The sequence below is a fragment of the Dendrobates tinctorius genome, unplaced genomic scaffold, assembly GCF_039654945.1.
Source record: "Dendrobates tinctorius isolate UK_male_01 unplaced genomic scaffold, ASM3965494v1 ptg000231l, whole genome shotgun sequence".
NCBI classification, from domain to species: Eukaryota; Metazoa; Chordata; class Amphibia; order Anura; family Dendrobatidae; genus Dendrobates; species Dendrobates tinctorius.
The window spans coordinates 1232770-1258217 of NW_027361898.1; the positions used below are offsets into that span (position 1 = coordinate 1232770).

The following is a 25448-nucleotide window of genomic DNA, read 5'->3' on the forward strand; positions in this document are numbered from 1 at the left end:
CAGCAGCAGAGCTGGTGATGTACTGGAGCTATACCCATGCTACACGGCTTCAGCCAGCTTTTTTCTATGAACTATAGAGTCTCTACAGCAGTACAGCTGTCTGTTTACAGGAGACGCTACAAGATAGTAGGAAATTTTTAATGAATACTTAAGTTGCCTAATTTTGCATTTAGGACTTAAAGAAGCATTGAGACATAATCCTGGGCAAAGGGTGCCTAGCCTTCAGGATGATTGCGTGCGCACTCCTGTTGGATTAACACACATCTTGTCCATTTTGCTGCACAATGGTGATCTGCGAGTGTACTCCATCCTCTGCCCCCAGCTTGTTCCAGATGTTTGGTGAAATAAAGCACAAAAGTAACATAACACTGTGCTGCTGTAACAGACATTACTATATATTTAAAAGTACAATATACAAAAAGAAATCTCTTATCCAATAAGTAACAATTGATGATAAATTGTTGCATCTCTTGTCCAAAATGAGCCCTGCTCCCGCAAGGTTCATGGCTGTACAGTGATCATAGAAGGGGGATGTTAAAGGGAAACTGCAGTCAAGTCCTTGATAACACCCCGTACCCATGACTGGACTGTAAATGGCCAAAAGGGTTGGAGTGTGACACAGGCGCATGGTTGTCATGTGGAGACTACCGTCCCAGCGACTGCAGAACGGAGAGGAGACTTATTTTTTACTGGACGCTTCCTTTAATAACCGCTAAAATATTAGTGAACTGATTGATGTAAAAGGACAAAAAAGTGGCGTTCCCCTTTAATCTAGCAATACTTCTAAGTAGGGAGCGTGCAGACGTCGTGTCTTCCTTTCTGCGGATCTGTTGCCCTTTAGTGTTTGCTACAGAAGAAGTTATCGACTTGTTTGAGATTGGATTCTGCCGGTGTTTGCGCAGCTGTTCAGGTTGCAGGATGACTCCGCAGCGGAGACTCGGAGGGGATGAACAGGAGATAGAAAACTGATTAGAAAGGTTCCCGCTGGGAACGCGATGGAACGCGCAGAGCGCAACCTATCGTCGGCCAAAGCGGAAGCTGAAGCCGCCTTTCTTTCGGTTGTATCCGTTCAGTTCCTCGGCCAGAGATCCGAGGGCACTGGCGCTGCGCTTGTCCAGTTCTGGCTCCAGGTTTTCCACTTCGTTCCCTTCTTCTCTCCTTCCAAACCTGAATCGGAATCCAGCCCTCTCCTTCCCGAAGCCCTGCAGCTCCTTGGCCACACTGAATAATGAGGCCAGGTCTGTGGACTTCTTATCTCTGGGGCCGTCGTCTTGTAGGAAAGGTCCAGGGAGGGCTGCGGCCGGTTCAGGCAGGAGCTGCCACAAGCGGACCCTCTCCCAAGGCACAGGGTCCTCCATCATCTCCTGCAGACAGCAGCGGGACCCCCAGACGAGGAAGAGCAGAAGGGAGACGCCGTGTGCACCGCGCATCTAGGACAGAGGATGGCATGGGGTTAGATACAGAGCTCAGCAGGCAGTATCACACAGGATAGGGTTAGATACAGAGCTCAGCAGGCAGTATCACACAGGATAGGGTTAGATACAGAGCTCAGCAGGCAGTATCACACAGGATAGGGTTAGATACAGAGCTCAGCAGTCAGTATCACACAGGATAGGATTAGATACAGAGCTCAGCAGGCAGTATCACACAGGATAGGGTTAGATACAGAGCTCAGCAGGCAGTATCACACAGGATAGGGTTAGATACAGAGCTCAGCAGGCAGTATCACACAGGATAGGGTTAGATACAGAGCTCAGCAGGCAGTATCACACAGGATAGGATTAGATACAGAGCTCAGCAGGCAGTATCACACAGGATAGGGTTAGATACAGAGCTCAGCAGGCAGTATCACACAGGATAGGGTTAGATACAGAGCTCAGCAGGCAGTATCACACAGGATAGGGTTAGATACAGAGCTCAGCAGGCAGTATCACACAGGATAGGGTTAGATACAGAGCTCAGCAGGCAGTATCACACAGGATAGGGTTAGATACAGAGCTCAGCAGGCAGTATCACACAGGATAGGGTTAGATACACGGCTCAGCAGTCAGTATCACACAGGATAGGGTTAGATACAGAGCTCAGCAGGCAGTATCACACAGGATAGGGTTAGATACAGAGCTCAGCAGGCAGTATCACACAGGATAGGGTTAGATACAGAGCTCAGCAGTCAGTATCACACAGGATAGGGTTAGATACACAGCTCAGCAGCCAGTATCACACAGGATAGGGTTAGATACAGAGCTCAGCAGTCAGTATCACACAGGATAGGGTTAGATACACGGCTCAGCAGTCAGTATCACACAGGATAGGGTTAGATACAGAGCTCAGCAGGCAGTATCACACAGGATAGGGTTAGATACAGAGCTCAGCAGGCAGTATCACACAGGATAGGGTTAGATACAGAGCTCAGCAGGCAGTATCACACAGGATAGGGTTAGATACACAGCTCAGCAGGCAGTATCACACAGGATAGGGTTAGATACAGAGCTCAGCAGGCAGTATCACACAGGATAGGGTTAGATACACAGCTCAGCAGGCAGTATCACACAGGATAGGGTTAGATACAGAGCTCAGCAGGCAGTATCACACAGGATAGGATTAGATACAGAGCTCAGCAGGCAGTATCACACAGGATAGGGTTAGATACAGAGCTCAGCAGGCAGTATCACACAGGATAGGGTTAGATACAGAGCTCAGCAGGCAGTATCACACAGGATAGGGTTAGATACAGAGCTCAGCAGGCAGTATCACACAGGATAGGGTTAGATACAGAGCTCAGCAGGCAGTATCACACAGGATAGGGTTAGATACAGAGCTCAGCAGGCAGTATCACACAGGATAGGGTTAGATACACGGCTCAGCAGTCAGTATCACACAGGATAGGGTTAGATACAGAGCTCAGCAGGCAGTATCACACAGGATAGGGTTAGATACAGAGCTCAGCAGGCAGTATCACACAGGATAGGGTTAGATACAGAGCTCAGCAGTCAGTATCACACAGGATAGGGTTAGATACACAGCTCAGCAGCCAGTATCACACAGGATAGGGTTAGATACAGAGCTCAGCAGTCAGTATCACACAGGATAGGGTTAGATACACGGCTCAGCAGTCAGTATCACACAGGATAGGGTTAGATACAGAGCTCAGCAGGCAGTATCACACAGGATAGGGTTAGATACAGAGCTCAGCAGGCAGTATCACACAGGATAGGGTTAGATACAGAGCTCAGCAGGCAGTATCACACAGGATAGGGTTAGATACACAGCTCAGCAGGCAGTATCACACAGGATAGGGTTAGATACAGAGCTCAGCAGGCAGTATCACACAGGATAGGGTTAGATACACAGCTCAGCAGGCAGTATCACACAGGATAGGGTTAGATACAGAGCTCAGCAGGCAGTATCACACAGGATAGGATTAGATACAGAGCTCAGCAGGCAGTATCACACAGGATAGGGTTAGATACAGAGCTCAGCAGGCAGTATCACACAGGATAGGGTTAGATACAGAGCTCAGCAGGCAGTATCACACAGGATAGGGTTAGATACAGAGCTCAGCAGGCAGTATCACACAGGATAGGGTTAGATACAGAGCTCAGCAGGCAGTATCACACAGGATAGGGTTAGATACAGAGCTCAGCAGGCAGTATCACACAGGATAGGGTTAGATACAGATCTCAGCAGGCAGTATCACACAGGATAGGGTTAGATACAGAGCTCAGCAGGCAGTATCACACAGGATAGGGTTAGATACAGAGCTAAGCAGACAGTATCACACAGGATAGGGTTAGATACAGAGCTCAGCAGGCAGTATCACACAGGATAGGGTTAGATACAGAGCTCAGCAGGCAGTATCACACAGGATAGGGTTAGATACAGAGCTCAGCAGGCAGTATCACACAGGATAGGATTAGATACAGAGCTCAGCAGACAGTATCACACAGGATAGAATTAGATACACGGCTCAGCAGACAGTATCACACAGGATAGGATTAGATACACAACTCAGCAGTCAGTATCACACAGGATAGGATTAGATACACAACTCAGCAGTCAGTATCACACAGGATAGGGTTAGATACACAGCTCAGCAGACAGTATCACACAGGATAGGGTTAGATACAGAGCTCAGCAGGCAGTATCACACAGGATAGGGTTAGATACAGAGCTCAGCAGACAGTATCACACAGGATAGAATTAGATACACGGCTCAGCAGACAGTATCACACAGGATAGGATTAGATACACAGCTCAGCAGACAGTATCACACAGGATAGGATTAGATACCCGGCTCAGCAGACAGTATCACACAGGATAGGATTAGATACACGGCTCATCAGTCAGTATCACACAGGATAGGATTAGATACACGGCTCAGAAGACAGCATCACACAGGATAGGATTAGATACAGAGCTCAGCAGGCAGCGTCACACAGAATAGGATTAGATACACAGCTCAGCAGTCAGTATCACACAGGATAGGATTAGATACATGGCTCAGCAGACAGTATCACACAGGATAGGATTAGATACACAGCCCAGCACTCAGTATCACACAGGATAGGATTAGGTACATGGCTCAGCAGGCAGTGTCACACAGGATAGGATTAGATAGAGAGCTCAACAGGCAGTATCACACAGGATAGGATTAGATACAGAGCTCAGCAGGCAGTATCACACAGGATAGGATTAGATACAGAGCTCAGCAGGCAGTATCACACAGGATAGGATTAGATACAGAGCTCAGCAGTCAGTATCACACAGGATAGGATTAGATACACGGCTCAGCAGTCAGTATCACACAGGATAGGATTAGATACACGGCTCAGCAGTCAGTATCACACAGGATAGGATTAGATACACGGCTCAGCAGTCAGTATCACACAGGATAGGATTAGATACACGGCTCAGCAGTCAGTATCACACAGGATAGGATTAGATACATGGCTCAGCAGACAGTATCACACAGGATAGGATTAGATACACAGCCCAGCACTCAGTATCACACAGGATAGGATTAGATACACAGCTCAGCAGACAGTGTCACACAGAATAGGATTAGATACACAGCTCAGCAGTCAGTATCACACAGGATAGGATTAGATACATGGCTCAGCAGACAGTATCACACAGGATAGGATTAGATACACAGCCCAGCACTCAGTATCACACAGGATAGGATTAGGTACATGGCTCAGCAGGCAGTGTCACACAGGATAGGATTAGATACAGAGCTCAACAGGCAGTATCACACAGGATAGGATTAGATACAGAGCTCAGCAGGCAGTATCACACAGGATAGCATTAGATACAGAGCTCAGCAGTCAGTATCACACAGGATAGGATTAGATACACGGCTCAGCAGTCAGTATCACACAGGATAGGATTAGATACACAGCTCAGCAGTCAGTATCACACAGGATAGGATTAGATACAGAGCTCAGCAGACAGTATCACACAGGATAGAATTAGATACACGGCTCAGCAGACAGTATCACACAGGATAGGATTAGATACACAGCTCAGCAGTCAGTATCACACAGGATAGGGTTAGATACACAGCTCAGCAGACAGTATCACACAGGATAGGGTTAGATACAGAGCTCAGCAGGCAGTATCACACAGGATAGGGTTAGATACAGAGCTCAGCAGACAGTATCACACAGGATAGAATTAGATACACGGCTCAGCAGACAGTATCACACAGGATAGGATTAGATACACAGCTCAGCAGACAGTATCACACAGGATAGGATTAGATACCCGGCTCAGCAGACAGTATCACACAGGATAGGATTAGATACACGGCTCATCAGTCAGTATCACACAGGATAGGATTAGATACACGGCTCAGAAGACAGCATCACACAGGATAGGATTAGATACAGAGCTCAGCAGGCAGTGTCACACAGAATAGGATTAGATACACAGCTCAGCAGTCAGTATCACACAGGATAGGATTAGATACATGGCTCAGCAGACAGTATCACACAGGATAGGATTAGATACACAGCCCAGCACTCAGTATCACACAGGATAGGATTAGGTACATGGCTCAGCAGGCAGTGTCACAGGATAGGATTAGATAGAGAGCTCAACAGGCAGTATCACACAGGATAGGATTAGATACAGAGCTCAGCAGGCAGTATCACACAGGATAGGATTAGATACAGAGCTCAGCAGGCAGTATCACACAGGATAGGATTAGATACAGAGCTCAGCAGTCAGTATCACACAGGATAGGATTAGATACACGGCTCAGCAGTCAGTATCACACAGGATAGGATTAGATACACAGCTCAGCAGTCAGTATCACACAGGATAGGATTAGATACACGGCTCAGCAGTCAGTATCACACAGGATAGGATTAGATACACAGCTCAGCAGTCAGTATCACACAGGATAGGATTAGATACACGGCTCAGCAGTCAGTATCACACAGGATAGGATTAGATACATGGCTCAGCAGACAGTATCACACAGGATAGGATTAGATACACAGCCCAGCACTCAGTATCACACAGGATAGGATTAGATACACAGCTCAGCAGACAGTGTCACACAGAATAGGATTAGATACACAGCTCAGCAGTCAGTATCACACAGGATAGGATTAGATACACGGCTCAGCAGACAGTATCACACAGGATAGGATTAGATACACAGCCCAGCACTCAGTATCACACAGGATAGGATTAGGTACATGGCTCAGCAGGCAGTGTCACACAGGATAGGATTAGATACAGAGCTCAACAGGCAGTATCACACAGGATAGGATTAGATACAGAGCTCAGCAGGCAGTATCACACAGGATAGCATTAGATACAGAGCTCAGCAGTCAGTATCACACAGGATAGGATTAGATACACGGCTCAGCAGTCAGTATCACACAGGATAGGATTAGATACACAGCTCAGCAGTCAGTATCACACAGGATAGGATTAGATACACGGCTCAGCAGACAGTATCACACAGGAAAGGATTAGATACACGGCTCAGCACACAGTATCACACAGGATAGGATTAGATACACAGCTCAGCAGACAGTATCACACAGGATAGAATTAGATACACGGCTCAGCAGTCAGTATCACACAGGATAGGGTTAGATACAGAGCTCAGCAGGCAGTATCACACAGGATAGGATTAGATACACAGCTCAGCAGGCAGTATCACACAGGATAGAATTAGATACACGGCTCAGCAGTCAGTATCACACAGGATAGGATTAGATACACGGCTCAGCAGTCAGTATCACACAGGATAGGATTAGACACATGGCTCAGCAGTCAGTATCACACAGGATAGGATTAGATACACGGCTCAGCAGACAGTATCACACAGGATAGAATTAGATACACGGCTCAGCAGTCAGTATCACACAGGATAGGATTAGATACACGGCTCAGCAGACAGTACCACACAGGATAGGATTAGATACACGGCTCAGCAGTCAGTATCACACAGGATAGGATTAGACACATGGCTCAGCAGTCAGTATCACACAGGATAGGATTAGATACACGGCTCAGCAGACAGTATCACACAGGATAGGATTAGATACACGGCTCAGCAGACAGTATCACACAGGATAGGATTAGATACACGGCTCAGCAGTCAATATGACACAGGTTAGGATTAGATACACAGCTCAGCAGTCAGTATCACACAGGATAGGATTAGATACACGGCTCAGCAGACAGTATCACACAGGATAGGATTAGATACACGGCTCAGCAGTCAATATGACACAGGTTAGGATTAGATACACAGCTCAGCAGTCAGTATCACACAGGATAGGATTAGATACACGGCTCAGCAGACAGTATCACACAGGATAGGATTAGACACATGGCTCAGCAGTCAGTATCACACAGCATAGGATTAGATACCCGGCTCAGCAGACAGTATCACACAGGATAGGATTAGATACACGGCTCAGCAGACAGTATCACACAGGATAGGATTAGATACACGGCTCAGCAGTCAATATGACACAGGTTAGGATTAGATACACAGCTCAGCAGTCAGTATCACACAGGATAGGATTAGATACACGGCTCAGCAGACAGTATCACACAGGATAGGATTAGATACACGGCTCAGCAGTCAATATGACACAGGTTAGGATTAGATACACAGCTCAGCAGTCAGTATCACACAGGATAGGATTAGATACACGGCTCAGCAGACAGTATCACACAGGATAGGATTAGACACATGGCTCAGCAGTCAGTATCACACAGGATAGGATTAGATACACGGCTCAGCACAATGTATCACACCATTTCTCATGCTCAGTAGCACCTTCTTAATGCCGGCTGTTTGTCGCTTTAGAAGCTGATCCCTTCTGCTTTGGTAGAACATTGTGGGTGACATGTCAGAGGACCGGAGGGTCAGTGGTGTGCGGTGACTGTCGCCTCAGGGTCCTAACACTGCACCCCCCTCAACGTTACTATTCTGTGTGCACCGAGTCCTCAGACCCCCGGGAGACCCCGACCTTTGTGGCTGGTCTTGTCTTTTTATTAAGGATGACTACTTTGCTGAACTTCTTGTAGAATTAATGTTGGGGTTAATCTGGGCTGATAGGAGGAGGCAACTGCTGGGAGTGCTGCCATGGAGCAAAAATTGTGGAGAACAAGCCAGGATGAGTCCATACAAAAAACAAACAAACCCTGAGCTGTGATGGCTAAGTGTGCAGGACCTTGTCCACAGAGGAGGAGAAGGGGAGCTGCAGTGTAGGGGTCTGCATTTGGGGGTGTGATTTGAGAGGGCTGCAGTTGGGGGTCAGTATTTTGGGGTACATTCCAGGGTTATTCGTTACCCATTATGTATACCCCTTGTGAATTGAAATTACGTTATATGTGATGGGGCGACACTTACCCATCTCTTCTCAGCATCTCCGGACCCGCTGTCACCAATGAGCACTGTCCGTATCCCACCGTCTCCGCACCCCCAGATCTGCGGGTGGTCAGTGATTGAGGCAGAGACCGCTCTGGAGGGTAGCATCCAGCCGACTCTGGGACCTGGACTGAATGTGCCTATTGGGGGAAGGCGTCTTTCACAATTTTCCTGTTCTGCTCCATCCACCACAGTAACTTGGGTCAAATAATGTTCTAATCATTTCCATTAGGAATTATTTCTGTCACATTCAGAGCTGGAATCACAATTCTGCCAAGAACCTGACAGCACCTAGGTTTAGGTCAGACACAGTTTACTTAGGTGTACAGCAATTTGGATTTTGTACTGACCAGCAGGGGGCACTGGAAGTTTTCAGACCCCGCAGTGTAAGAAGACAGCAGAATTTTGAATGCAGCTTTGGATGTGACTCAGGATTATTACATTCCTCCTGTATGCGGAGCAATGCATTAATACACAGTACAGGTCCGATCTGCATCTGGATTCTGGCTGTATCCCCTCGCCCCATCGTCTTCTAGCGTGTTGATAAATCAGAATAGCGGGTGATTATTTACTATGATAATCCCCACAGGATGGAGCGGCGTTATCTGTGACTCCGGACAGTGATACATTGTGTCCTTGTTCTCTGCAAGTCAGCACAAACCGCGACAAATAATGCAAAATCCGTTCCAACGCACCATCGGGGGACACAGAATGACTTGCATTTAAAGAGGCATCGAACTGCACAGTGTGGCGGGTGGGACCAACACATAGACTGCCCATGGTTCTGTGATCAAATGGACTGCAACATTTTTGTGCTTTGATTCCTCTACTGGCTGTCAGCAAAAGGAAATTACATGGATTGTTATTTACATCCAGAAGCTGAAAAAAGCATCCCACCCTCTGAAAAGATGTGTGTAACACTCTGAGGTCTCCTAGGACTGTATGCAGCCTCTATTCAAGCTCTTCCAATAGCTACTGCTGGTAGTGATGCCACAAAGAGCCTGCTCCCTGCCGGCAGCCCAGGGTGAACCACTAAATTCTCTGAATAGCACTCCCTGGGCGTAAAATTGTGTTCTGCGGCTGAAATCCCGCCCACCGGAACCAAATCCCGCCCACCCATCAATTTCATTGTCTGTCTACAAGTAGGTGGGTAACTATCTTAAATATGTGTTAATCTGCAGTGAACACATATTTAATAGAGATCCATTTAGGCTGCTTTTACACTTGCCGTGTTTTTGCAGGCCGTTTTGGCAGCCCCAATAGATTTCCATTGGGCCACAAAAATACATCGGAGTGCCGTGTGCCGCATAGCAGTGTATAAAATATCAAGCTTGCTCAATATTTTTCACGGCTCACGGACACAGCCTCCATTTAAAACAATGGTACCGCAAAAACAACGGTATCTTGTTTTAGCGGTACACCATATTTGCGGATCGCCTGTTTTTTCCCTGCAATTTGTTACAACAGGGAAAAACGGCGATCCGAGATGGTTTTTTGCAGGCCACAAAAAAACTGGTAAGTGTAAAAGTAGCCTTAGGATCCAAAAGAGCCAGCTCTTTTTAGTGAGATGAACCAAGCGAGGCAGACTGCCTATTACTAGCTGCTGCATTCCCTGCTTCGGCTTTTATGCAGGCTCTGATAGTCCCTCCTGATTGGCTGTGCTATACCATGTGATGTGAAACCTGCAAGGCATAATGGGGAATCCTGTGTGATTACATCTGAGGTCATGTGACTTATGCAATGTCCTCGAAAGTGTGACACGATGATGAGCATTCTTTTCAAATTTGCGGAACGCAACCGATCATTAAGACCTGCAAATTTCATAAAATTCGACACAAATTTGATTATATCAGATGGATTTGTTTATTTCTATAATAAATAAACTATTACATTGACTGCGGAGCCCAAACTTTCCAACCCCATTGTCTTCCGTAAAGGAGCCAGAGGCATAAAAGTATTCTGCCAATAAAATAAATAGAAAAAAATGTAATATCTGATATTTGGTTCAAAGTTTTGACGTCTTTACAGGAAACACCATGGACGAGCAAAGATAAAAATGGGGCAAATATCTAAAGCAGGTGGAGTTACCCTTTAAATCACTGGACAGAAACCCTTCTGCTGCATCACTCGCTCCCGGCATCTGTTCCCCTGCGCTATGTGTCAGCACAAAGCTGCGAGCGGCTTATTGATAAATCCTTGATAGATGCGGAGACAGCGGCCTCACCTTACTGCAGCCACAACCTAACATCCCATCCCTACATATACACTGCACACAGCACAGATTGGACCATTAAAGGGATGGAGATCAGCTACACTGCACAGGCCGGACCACTAAAGGGACGGAGATCAGCTACACTGCACAGGCCGGACCACTAAAGGGACGGAGATCAGCTACACTGCACAGGCCGGACCACTAAAGGGACGGAGATCAGCTACACTGCACAGGCCGGACCACTAAAGGGACGGAGATCAGCTACACTGCACAGGCCGGACCACTAAAGGGACGGAGATCAGCTACACTGCACAGGCCGGACCACTAAAGGGACGGAGATCAGCTACACTGCACAGGCCGGACCACTAAAGGGACGGAGATCAGCTACACTGCACAGGCCGGACCACTAAAGGGACGGAGATCAGCTACACTGCACAGGCCGGACCACTAAAGGGACGGAGATCAGCTACACTGCACAGGCCGGACCACTAAAGGGACGGAGATCAGCTACACTGCACAGGCCGGACCACTAAAGGGACGGAGATCAGCTACACTGCACAGGCCGGACCACTAAAGGGACGGAGATCAGCTACACTGCACAGGCCGGACCACTAAAGGGACGGAGATCAGCTACACTGCACAGGCCAGACCACTAAAGGGACGGAGATCAGCTACACTGCACAGGCCGGACCACTAAAGGGACGGAGATCAGCTACACTGCACAGGCCGGACCACTAAAGGGACGGAGATCAGCTACACTGCACAGGCCGGACCACTAAAGGGACGGAGATCAGCTACACTGCACAGGCCGGACCACTAAAGGGACAGAGATCAGCTACACTGCACAGGCCGGACCACTAAAGGGACGGAGATCAGCTACACTGCACAGGCCGGACCACTAAAGGGACGGAGATCAGCTACACTGCACAGGCCAGACCATTAAAGGGACAGTAATCAGGCCGGACCATTAAAGGGACGGCAATCAGGTCGGACCATTAAAGGGACGGCAATCAGGTCGGACCATTAAAGGGACAGTAATCAGCTACACTGCACAGGCCGGACCACTAAAGGGACAGAGATCAGCTACACTGCACAGGCCAGACCATTAAAGGGACGGTAATCAGGCCGGACCATTAAAGGGACGGCAATCAGGTCGGACCATTAAAGGGACAGTAATCAGCTACACTGCACAGGCCGGACCATTAAAGGGAAGGCAATCAGCTACACTGCACAGGCCGGACCACTAAAGGGACAGAGATCAGCTACACTGCACAGGCCGGATGATTAAATAATAATAATAAATTTTATTTTAATAGCGCCGACATATTCCGCAGCACTTTACATTTCAGAGGGGATTTGTACAGACAATAGACATTACAGCATAACAATAATCACATACAGTAGATTATAACAAATACCAAGAGGAAAGAGGGCCCTGCTCGCAAGCTTACAGTCTATGAGGAAAGAGGTAGACACGAAAGGTGGGTGGTAACAGTTGCCCTGATTGTATGGACCAGCCATAATGTTAGGTGTGTGACAGTACGGACACAGAGGGCTAATGGATGCATAAAGCATGTGGGAGAATGATGCGGGAAACCTGAACCTGAAAGGGACGGAGATCAGCTACACTGCACAGGCCGGACCATTAAAGGGACAAAAATCAGCTACACTGCACAGGCCGGACCATTAAAGGGACGGAGATCAGCTACACTGCACAGGCCGGACCATTAAAGGGACAGAGATCAGCTACACTGCACAGGCCGGACCATTAAAGGGACAGAGATCAGCTACACTGCACAGGCCGGACCATTAAAGGGACAGAGATCAGCTACACTGCACAGGCCGGACCATTAAAGGGACAGTAATCAGCTGCACTGCACAGGCCAGACCATTAAAGGGACAGAAATCAGCTACACTGCACAGGCCGGACCATTAAAGGCACGGAGATCAGCTACACTGCACAGGCCGGACCATTAAAGGGATGGAGATCAGCTACACTGCACAGGCCGGACCATTAAAGGGACAGAAATCAGCTACACTGCACAGGCCGGACCATTAAAGGGACAGAAATCAGCTACACTGCACAGGCCGGACCATTAAAGGCACGGAGATCAGCTACACTGCACAGGCCGGACCATTAAAGGGACGGAGATCAGCTACACTGCACAGGCCGGACCATTAAAGGGACGGAGATCAGCTACACAGCACAGGCCGGACCATTAAAGGGACGGTAATCAGGCCGGACCATTAAAGGGACGGCAATCAGGCCAGACCATTAAAGGGACAGTAATCAGCTACACTGCACAGGCCGGACCAATAAAGGGACGGAGATCAGCTACACTGCACAGGCCGGACCATTAAAGGGATGGAGATCAGCTACACTGCACAGGCCGGACCATTAAAGGGACAGAAATCAGCTACACTGCACAGGCCGGACCATTAAAGGGACAGAAATCAGCTACACTGCACAGGCCGGACCATTAAAGGCACGGAGATCAGCTACACTGCACAGGCCGGACCATTAAAGGGACGGAGATCAGCTACACTGCACAGGCCGGACCATTAAAGGGACGGAGATCAGCTACACAGCACAGGCCGGACCATTAAAGGGACGGTAATCAGGCCGGACCATTAAAGGGACGGCAATCAGGCCAGACCATTAAAGGGACAGTAATCAGCTACACTGCACAGGCCGGACCAATAAAGGGACGGAGATCAGCTACACTGCACAGGCCGGACCATTAAAGGGACAGAAATCAGCTACACTGCACAGGCCGGACCATTAAAGGGACAGAAATCAGCTACACTGCACAGGCCGGACCATTAAAGGGACGGAGATCAGCTACACTGCACAGGCCGGACCATTAAAGGGATGGAGATCAGCTACACAGCACAGGCCAGACCATTAAAGGGACGGTAATCAGGCCGGACTATTAAAGGGACGGCAATCAGGCCGGACCATTAAAGGGACAGTAATCAGCTACACTGCACAGACCGGACTATTAAAGGGAAGGCAATCAGCTACAGTGCACAGGCCAGACCATTAAAGGGACGGAGATCAGCTACACTGCACAGGCCGGACCATTAAAGGGACGGTAATCAGGCCGGACCATTAAAGGGACAGTAATCAGCTATACTGCACAGGCCGGACCATTAAAGGGACAGAGATCAGCTACACTGCCCAGGCCGGACCATTAAAGGGACAGAGATCAGTTACACTGCACAGGCCAGACCATTAAAGGGACGGCAATCAGGCCGGACCATTAAAGGGACGGTAATCAGGTACACTGCACAGGCCGGACCTTTAAAGGGACGGCAATCAGTTACACTGCCTAGGCCGGATGATTAAAATGACAGCAATCAGTCACTAACTTTTTTGCAATATATATATCATACTAAATTTAATGCTAAAATAATTCATTGTAGACTAACACAGCAATTCAGTGCAGTTAAATATCAATAAAAAGAACTAAAGAACTACACTCTGTAAAAAAAGGCGTGCCAAGTAAAAAAAAAGCAAATATATGACAGAAATGCAAAAGATTAAGAATAGTAAATAAAAATTGTAAGAAATTCGCTGAAATCTAAATGAAAAAATAATGCCCAGTTCTGCAGGTGCTACTTATAAGACTGAGATGATGAAGAATGTAAGGATTGGGGAGGATGAACCAGTCTGCGGATTTTCTCCGCTCTGGTAATGGATCTGTTTAATGCATCAGATTGCAGAACAGTAATTCCCGGCGAGTTAGCGCAGCATCGGGGGATTGAGCGACTTGGCCCCGAGCTCGATGGGTTCACTTCATTAGTGTATTGATTTTAGATATAAGAACAGAGTAACTATATTCTCAGGAAGATACAGGCAGAGCTGGCAATATTAGATTTACATTATCATATTAATTAGTGCTGGAGTGTGGAGCCGAGGGGAGGACGAGCTGCTGCAATACATTCCCTACACCTGCACAGCATCAGCTTCTATAGACATGTCTGCACTGAGCACTATACAGTCATTAGCAGCCACCAGGGAAGGAAATATTAGATTTTATCAGACTCATAAAATCCTCTCAAAATTAGGAAAATTAATACAAAGTGGTTACTGTTCAATAAGCAGGAAAGCTAAGATTATATATTACATAGTTCATTCTACCCCTAGCCACCACTAGGAGGAGCTCCCTGTATACAGAAATATATGATAAGCTTCTGTCTGCAGCCACCACTAGGGGGAGCTCCCTGTATAAAGAAATATAAGATAAGCTTCTGTCAGCAGCCACAACTAGGGGGAGCTCCCTGTATACAGAGACACATGATAAGATCCTGTCTGCAGCCACCGCTAGGGGGAGCTCCCTGTATACAGAGATATATGATAAGCTTTTGTCTGCAGCCACCACTAGGGGGAGCTCCCTGTATACAGAGATACATGATAAACTTCTGTCTACAGCCACCACTAGGGGGAGCTCCCTGTATAAAGAAATATATAAGATCCTGTCTGCAGCCACCGCTAGCGGGAGCTCCCTGTATACAGAGATACATGATAAGATCCTGTCTGCAGTAACCACTAGAGGGCGCTACCTGTATATAGAGGTATATGATAAGCTTCTGTCTGCAGCCACCACTAGGGGGAGCTCAGTGTATACAGAGATACATGATATGTTTCTGTCTGCAGCCCCCACTAGGGGGAGCTCCGTGTATACAGAAGTACATGATACGGTTCTGTCTGCAGCCCCCACTAGGGGGAGCTCCCTGTATACAGAGATACATCATAAGCTTCTGTCTGCAGCCACCACTAGGGGGAGCTCCCTGTATACAGAGATACATCATAAGCTTCTGTCTGCAGCCACCACTAGGGGGAGCTCCCTGTATAAAGAAATATATAAGATACTGTCTGCAGCCACCACTAGCGGGAGCTCCCTATATACAGAGATACATGATAAGATCCTGTCTGCAGCCACCACTAGCGGGAGCTCCCTATATACAGAGATACATGATAAGATCCTGTCTGCAGCCACCACTAGGGGGAGCTCCCTATATACAGAAATATATGATAAGCTTCTGTCTGCAGCCACCACTAGGGGGAGCTCCCTGTATAAAGAAATATATGATAAACTTTCAGCAGCCACAACTAGGGGGAGCTCCCTGTATACAGAGATACATGATAAGATCCTGTCTGCAGCCACTGCTAGGGGGAGCTCCCTGTATACAGAGATATATGATAAGCTTCTGTCTGCAGCTACCACTAGGGGGAGCTCCCTGTATACAGAGATACATGATAAACTTCTGTCTGCAGCCACCACTAGGGGGAGCTCCCTGTATAAAGAAATATATAAGACCCTGTCTGCAGCCACCGCTAGCGGGAGCTCCCTGTATACAGAGGTACATGATAAGCTTCTGTCTGCAGCCACCACTAGGGGGAGCTCAGTGTATACAGAGATACATGATATGGTTCTGTCTGCAGCCCCCACTAGGGGGAGCTCCGTGTATACAGAAGTACATGATACGGTTGTCTGCAGCCCCCACTAGGGGGAGCTCCCTGTATACAGAGATACATCATAAGCTTCTGTCTGCAACCACTAGGGGGAGCTCCCTGTATACAGAGATACATCATAAGCTTCTGTCTGCAACCACCACTAGGGGGAGCTCCCTGTATACAGAGATACATCATAAGCTTCTGTCTGCAACCACCACTAGGGGGAGCCCCCTGTATACATAGATGCATGATAAGAATCTGTCTGCAGCCACCACTAGGGGAGCTCCCTGTATACAGACATATATGATAAGATCCTGTCTGCAGTCACCACTAGGGGAGCTCCCTGTATACAGACATATATGATAAGATCCTCTCTGCAGTCACCACTAGGAGGAGCTCCCTGTATATAGAGATATATGATAAGATCCTGTCTGCAGTCACCACTAGGGGAGCTCCCTGTATACAGACATATATGATAAGATCCTCTCTGCAGTCACCACTAGGAGGAGCTCCCTGTATATAGAGATATATGATAAGATCCTGTCTGCAGTTACCACTAGAGGGCGCTACCTGTATACAGAGGTACATGATAAGCTTCTGTCTGCAGCCACCACTAGGAGGAGCTCACTGTATACAGAGATACATGATACGGTTCTGTCTGCAGCCCCCACTAGGGGGAGCTCCCTGTATACAGAAGTACATGATACGGTTCTGTCTGCAGCCCCCACTAGGGGGAGCTCCCTGTATACAGACGTACATGATACGGTGCTGTCTGCAGCCACCACTATGGGGAGCTCCCTGTATACAGAGATACATCATAAGCTTCTGTCTGCAGCCACCACTAGGGGGAGCCCCCTGTATACAGAGACACATGATAAGATCCTGCCTGCTGCCACCACTAGGGAGAGCTCCCTGTATACAGAGATACATAAGATCCTATCTGCAGCCACCACTAGGGGGAGCTCCCTGTCTGCAGCCACCACTAGGTGGAACTCCCTGTATGCAGAGATACATCATAAGCTTCTGTCTGCAGGCACCACTAGGGGGAGTTCCCTGTATACAGACGTACATGATACGGTGCTGTCTGCAGCCACCACTAGGGGGAGCTCCCTGTATACAGAGACACATGATAAGATCCTGTCTGCAGCCACCACTAGGGAGAGCTCCCTGTATACAGAGACACATGATAAGATCCTGTCTGCAGTCACCACTAGGGGGAGCTCCCTGTATACAGAGATACATAAGATCCTATCTGCAGCCACCACTAGGGGGAGCTCCCTGTCTGCAGCCACCACTAGGTGGAACTCCCTGTATACAGAGATACGATACAGTTCTGTCTGCAGCCACCACTAGAGGGAGCTTCCTATATACAGATACATAGTAACACTTAGCAAGGCCGAAAAAGGACATTTTTCCATCCAGTTCAGCCTATATTCTGCCAGAAGGTTATCAAAATTAGGTCTATTTACAGTCATGGCCAAAAGTTTTGAGAATGACACAAATATTAATTTTTACAAAGTCTACTGCTTCATTTTTTCTAATGGCAATTTGCATATACTCCAGAATGTTATAAAGAGTGATCAGCTTAACAGCAATTACTTGCAAAGTCAATATTTGCCTAGAAAATGAACTTTATCCCCCAAAACACATTTCAACATCATTGCAGCCCTGCCTTAAAAGGACCAGCTAACATCGTTTCAGTGATTGCTCCATTAACACAGGTGTGGGTGTTGATGAGGACAGGGCTGGAGATCAATCTGTCATGATTAAGTAAGAATGACACCACTGGACACTTTAAAAGGAGGCTGGTGCTTGGCATCATTGTTTCTCTTCTGTTAACCATGGTTATCTCTAAAGAAACACGTGCAGTCATCATTGCACTGCACAAAAATGGCCTAACAGGGAAGAGTATCGCAGCTAGAAAGATTGCACCTCAGTCAACAATCTATCGCATCATCAAGAACTTCATGGAGAGAGGTTCCCTTGTTGCCAAAAAGGCTCCAGGGTGCCCAAGAAAGACCAGCAAGCCTTTCTAGTGAAATGGACGGTGCAGAAACTAATCCCACCACTGCACTGAAACACACAAAAGGAGAGTTACAAAACAGGGGTAACACCACTTAGCTTTGCTCTGTTGCTCTTGCTCCCAGCAACAGAGTCCACCACCAGAATTCAGCTTCCACCTGAAGCTACTACACCAGAGCTCTGCCTGAGCTGCCAGGAACTCCTCTCTGTAGTTCCTTCCTCCACCAGACTTGGTTGGAAATGAGCAATATCACCAACAGTGATTGCAACCACCTGACACTGAGCAATATCACCAACAGTGATTGCAACCACCTGACACTCTTTTATAGTTAAGAGCCAGCAATCACACCTGCTTCATCATCACGTGCACTAAACTAAAGTAACCAGAGTGCAATGACCCTAACGGCCACCGGGGGCAAAACTAGAACTGAAATCACCACAGTGCAATGACCCTAATGGCCACCGGGGGCAAAACTACCTTAAAGCCAAAGGCTTGAAGGAAAAAAAAGGTTACTAGTGCATGGATCATGACAGTACCCTCCCTCAATGAGGTGCCTCTGGACCCTCAAGACCGCTCCTCATCAGGGAACCACCTACAGCGGGGACGTCCAGATCCAGAGTTCACACCTGCAACTACCTGCACTTCAGGTTTATGACAAATGAGCACCGCTGGTATTGGCAATGTATGTTCTGCAGGCACCACACATCTCCGAAGCGCCGACCTGGGGAACGAGTTGTGTATGTGCACGTTTGGGAGTAACTCGAGCTGGTAAGACTCCGGGCCCTGGATAGCCGACACCAGATACGGCCCGATCACCTGAGAATTCCAGACCCCCGCAACACACTTCCACTGGATGTTTTTGGTGGCCACCCATACATGCTCGTTCACACACAGGTCTGGACCTGACCCTTTATTGCCACACATTTCTTTGTCAAAATAGGGTGAACTCTTTCTGGAACTGACAACAGAAGCGTCCCCCTGTGTCACCACACTCACACCCCCGCAATTCACCAAGGGAAACATCACCCTCCAACCCCTCCTACTACGAGGTCTGTGCCTCTCAGGGTTAGCTAATGGCGAGGGTTGAACCTTGCTCCTACTCTCCTGCAGCACCTCCGCTGCTCTCACTGGAGAGGAAGGGGACGATTGTAGAGAGACGGCAGAGACAGTAGCCCCTAGGCAGCAGCCCTCACACGACTGCTCCCAGCTGACTATTTCACTAGTCTGCCAATCTAAAACCGGGTTGTGTTTTTTAGACAAAGGGGGGCCCACAACGATAGTTGCTGGATTTCCCTCCAAGACGTACTATGGCTGGGACACATCCTGATGTCCGCTATGCAGCTCAATGTCTTCTACGACTTGGTTTAACCCCCCCCTGGCTCAGTGGGACAGAGTTAATGGCCTTGGACGCTTATGGGTTTGTCTAACGTCTTACTCCTCAGACTATGAGTCTGGACAACCTGAGCATCCACCAGACTGACTTCTGCTCCACTGTCCACAAGCACCGGTATGCCCTCAGGTACCTCGTCAACCATCACCTCTGTTGTCATAGTACCTTCTGAGGGCGAGGAGGAAATATACACTCCCAGGTCGTCTGCCTCCACACGACCAGGGGGACACGCAGTGGTGGGATTCAAATTTTTAACAACAGGTTCTGTGTTTGTTTGTAGGAAAACCACACCCATTTTAAGACACACCCATTATTAAGCCACACCCATTTACATGCACCTTTTCCTCAAACATATACAAGTAGGGGCGCAGTCAAGGAGCTGTTCCCTATAGGCAGCACAGGTCCACACTAGGCAGCATTGTTCCCTATAGGTAGCACAGGTCCCCAATAGAAAGCACAGGTCCCCAATAGGCAGCATTGTCCCCTCTAGGCAGCACGGATCCCCAATAGGCAGCACTGTTCCCTAATAGGCAGCACAGGTCCCCAATACACAGCACAGGTCCCTAATAGGCAGCATTGTTCCCAAATAGGCAGCACAGGTCCCCAATAGACAGCACAGGTCCCTAATAGGCAGCATTGTTCCCAAATAGGCAGCACAGGTCCCCAATAGACAGCACAGGTCCCCAATACACAGCACAGGTCCCCAATACACAGCACAGGTCCCCAATAGACAGCACAGGTCCCTAATAGGCAGCATTGTTCCCACATAGGCAGCATTGTTCCCAAATAGGCAGCACAGGTCCCCAATAGACAGCACAGGTCCCTAATAGGCAACATTGTTCCCAAATAGGCAGCACAGGTCCCCAATAGACAGCACAGGTCCCCAATAGACAGCACAGGTCCCAGGTCCCTAATAGGCAGCATTGTTCCCAAATAGGCAGCACAGGTCCCCAATAGATAGCACAGGTCCCCAATACACAGCACAGGTCCCTAATAGGCAGCATTGTTCCCAAATAGGCAGCACAGGTCCCCAATAGACAGCACAGGTCCCCAATACACAGCACAGGTCCCCACTACACAGCACTGGTCCCTATTAGGCAGCATTGTTCCCAAATAGGCAGCACAGGTCCCCAATAGACAGCACAGGTCCCCAATAGACAGCACAGGTCCCCAATACACAGCACAGGTCCCCAATAGGCAGGCATAGGTCCCTAATAGGCAGCATTGTTCCCAAATAGGTAGCACAGGTCCCCAGTAGGCAGGCACAGGTCCCCAATAGGCAGCATTGTTCCCTATATGCAGCACGCATCCCCAATAGGCAGCACAGTGCTGCAAAGGTCCTCTGTCATTTCTGTCCACCCCAGACTCCTCTGTCCCCTCTAGTCCTCTCTGGACTCCTTTCTCTCCTTCAGACTCCTCAGTCCCCTCTGGACTCATCTGACCCCTCTAGTCCTCTGTCCCGTTCTGTCCCCTCCGGACTTCTCTCCCCCCAGACTCCACTGTCCCCTCCGGACTCCTATCTCCCTCAGACTCCACTGTCCCCTCCAGACCTCTCTGTCCCCTCCGGACTCCTCTCTATCCCCTCCAGAACTCTCTGTCCCCGAGACTCCACTGTCCCCCCCAGACTGAGCGTGTTCCGTGTACCTGAGCGCCTGCGCCTGACCGCGTCCTCACAGCACCACAGCATCCTCACAGCTCTCTGGGCACTTGCTGCAGGACGGGGGCGCGTCTCCTTGGTAATGTACGGTAGCTGTAGTTCCGGGTTCTTGCTTCCTGGGGCTGGGCTGGAGGTGAGCTCTGTGCTCCCTGTGGATGTGACGCGGCGATCCCCGCACTGTGCTGGCTGCAGCTCCGGCCCCTGTATAGTCCTCAGAACCGGATCGCGGCTCTGAATCTCCCCGGTTCGGGGAACTGGCTGCTTTTTTAACAACCGGTTCCACCAAAACGGGGAGAACCCGCTGAATCCCACCCCTGGGGACAAAGTTTCGGTGTCAGTGCCAAGGACTAAATCATTAGTCTGCTCACTACAGGGACGTACCCCTTCACCTTGGGGAACACCAGGCAGCACCATGGGGACACCAACTCCACCCACCTACCTGGGTAAGTCCGCCTGTATAAGCAAGTCCTGCTCCCCAGCAGGGACTCCACGGCACATCCTGGCCAAAGCCGTATGTGGAACCTCTAGTTGAGGCAGAGGGTAGGCCTCAGACCCATAATTCCGCTGCAGGTGCTGCTGAACCACATCATTCAGCTCCTCACTAATCTCAGTGAGGGCCAGCAACAACTGCTCACCGGTCTGAACTTGGCCCATGGCTCACCAGAGAGAAAAAAATGTTGTGGTTGGTGATAGTGTTCATTTCAACCATCCTTGGTGGAGGAAGGATCTAGAGAGAGTTCCTGGCAGCTCAGTTAGAGTCCTGGTGTGGAAGGAGCTAGAGAGAGTCCCTTGCAGCTCTGACAAAGCTTGGTGAAGCAGCAGCTATTCTGGAGGAAAACTGCATTCTGGTGGTGGACTCTGTTGCTGGGAGCAAGAGCAACAGAGCAAAGCTAAGTGGTGTTACCCCTGTTTTGTGACTTCCCTTATGTGTGTTTCAGTGCAGTGGTGGGATTAGTTTCTGCACCGTCCATTTCACTAGAAAGGGCTAGGTGCAGGGCGAGCTAGGGTTTTTAGGTTCCTGATCGGCGCCCGGTGCGGAACCGGCCTAGGGTTCGTTAGGAGTGTAGAGACACTGACTCAGGGGAGTGCAGGAGGTCTCCACATCCCCGTTCCCTATCGCAGGGCCCTCCATTGTATCGGTTTCCCTGGTGTTTCACTTTATTATTTAAATTCGCCCTGCTGGAGGCGGTGTATCCAGGGTCATGTGTGCCATAGAAATTTGCCCTGCTGGAGGCGGTGTGTCCAGTCACATGTTGACCATCACACATGATAAGATCCTGTCTGCAGCCACCACTAGGGGGAGCTCCCTGTATATAGAGATACATGATAAGATCCTGTCTGCATCCACCTCTAGGGGGAGCTCCCTGTATGTAGAGGTATGTAGAGATACATGATAAGATCCTGTCTGCAGCTACCACTAGGGGGAGCTCCCTGTATATAGAGATACAGTACATGACAAGATCCTGTCTGCAGCCACCAATAGGGGGAGCTCCCAGGATATAGAGATACATAAGATCCTGTCTGCATTCACCACTAGGGGGAGCTCCCTTTATACACAGATACATGATACGGTTCTGTCTGCAGCTACCACTAGGGGGATGTCACGATAAACATGATAAACTTCTGTCTGCAGCCTCCACCCGGTGGCGCTCCATCCATTTATAAGTAATATTTGTGATATTCTCAATAAATAATCTATATTTAAACCTCTCACCAAAGTAACAACTGTAACAAACCATGTGCAGTGAGCTTCTCTTGTAGTGCCTGTATAAATCTTTATGTATTCATCTCCTCCTATTGGTGGCTATATGAGCTCCCTCTAGTGGTGACTGTATAAATCTCCATGTATTGAGCTCCCTCTAGTGGTGGCTGTAAAAATCTGTTTATTTTTGATATTGAGCAACTTTTCCTGTATAGGGAGGTGATGCTGGTTGCAGTAATCTGAGGTTACATCCCATATTTTGCACGAACTTTGAGGTTAGATGGCAAACAGTGCAAAATATTTTAATTATTGTGATACCAGTCACTATTGTCAATTGGAAAAATGGTAAACCACTAAAAGACTAGACATATATGTACCTCCGCTGTGCAAGTGCTATATCCGCCCACCATGACTATTTAGTGTGGAGTCTTAGTATCTTCCATGTTCCCTCTGCTGTAGATGGATACAAATTATGTATCAGCCTGTGCTCATGAGCCCCCTGTACCCCACTACTGCTCGGCACCATCTATTTCTCAAGATAATTTTCATGAATGTCTGATTGTTGCAGGCCTCCCCAATACTATAAACACTGCACATCTGACCATCAGGAATGCTCTCCTGTATGTGCCGAGTACAGAACTCTGATGATAAAAAATTCTTGGGAAAAAAAAGGTAATACAAATTTCTGAAATGTGAATGAATTTTTTACTGAAAGATCATTAGACTTTTAGGGACCTGGTAATATTCCTACATGAGCCTAATAATCATCCCTCCACCCCAACGCCCCTCAGCGGACAGCTCCCTGCAGTCCCTATCTGGGTCTGTCCTGTAAGCCCCTCTGGTGACCTCTGTGGGTGACACTATCAGATATCGGGGCTGTGATAAGGGATTGCAGAACCTGTAACAATGGAAGACTTGGATTCCAGAACTTACCTTGGAGTTGTCGGGAGGTCCAGGGTCCGATGCTGGTTTCTGCGTTTGATCGTTCCCTTCATCCTCATTCTACCTTATAAATAAGGGTCTTGATTATTTGAGACGTCACTCGGAGGAGCCCTAATAGGGGAATTAGTGGCCGACATTCCTCAGGCTGGGATCCCATTCACAGCAAAGATGGTTATGGTCGCCACTACGCAAACCGCAGGCGCCGCTGATTGGTCGCCTCAAAATCGCTCCAATGTGAAGATTAAGCGTTGTGGATAATAAGGCTCATTACCTCCATCATCATCGCTGCCTGCTGCGGACATCACCGCAACATGAGCCTTAACCCCTTAGGTCACTGCCTGAAAAAAGAATTACTTCACCTGTTACATCGGCAATATCTCCCGATAGTCGGGATGTGGGGATCGCAATGCAACATGGGAACTGGAGTGTGCATGTCTGAGGGGCGGAATAACTGCTGGTGAACTTGACCCCTGTGTCCCTTGTACAAACCATCTGAAATCTTTGTATCTCCTGAAATACAATGTGATACTCAAGATCAGCAGACTCCCCTCCTGAAATAATCTGTGCTCCTGGTACGCAAGATCAGCGGACTCTCCTCCTGAAATAATCTGTGCTCCTGGTACGCAAGATCAGCAGACTATCCTCCTGAAATACTCTGTGCTCCTGATAAGGAAGATCAGCAAACTCCCCTCCTGAAATACTCTGTGCTCCTGGTACGCAAGATCAGCAGACTCTCCTCCTGAAATACTCTGTGCTCCTGATAAGGAAGATCAGCAGACTCCCCTCCTGAAATACTCTGTGCTCCTGATAAGGAAGATCAGCAGACTCTCCTCCTGAAATACTCTGTGCTCCTGATATGCAAGATCAGCAGACTTTCCTCCTGAAATACTCTGTGCTCCTGGTACTCAAGATCAGCAGACTCTCCTCCTGAAATACTCTGTGCTCCTGGTACTCAAGATCAGCAGACTCCCCTCCTGAAATAATCTGTGCTCCTGGTACACAAGATCAGCGGACTCTCCTCCTCAAATAATCTGTGCTCCTGGTATGCAAGATCAGCGGACTCTCCTCCTGAAATACTCTGTGCTCCTGATAAGCAAGATCAGCAGACTCCCCTCCTGAAATACTCTGTGCTCCTGATATGCAAGATCAGCAGACT

General features: G+C 48.5%; 1 protein-coding gene across 1 annotated transcript; it reads right to left on the reverse strand.

Annotated features, from left to right (window-relative positions):
- Window positions 1–374: 374 nt before the first annotated feature.
- QRFP (pyroglutamylated RFamide peptide) lies at window positions 375–24334 on the reverse strand. The gene is made up of 2 exons (XM_073555889.1): window positions 24284–24334; window positions 375–1430 (listed from the first exon to the last, which is right to left on the reverse strand). The coding sequence occupies exon 2, from the start codon at window positions 1428–1430 to the stop codon at window positions 1017–1019; it is 414 nt and encodes a 137-aa protein (XP_073411990.1). The 5' UTR covers window positions 24284–24334; the 3' UTR covers window positions 375–1016.
- Between the last annotated feature and the right edge of the window lie 1114 nt (window positions 24335–25448).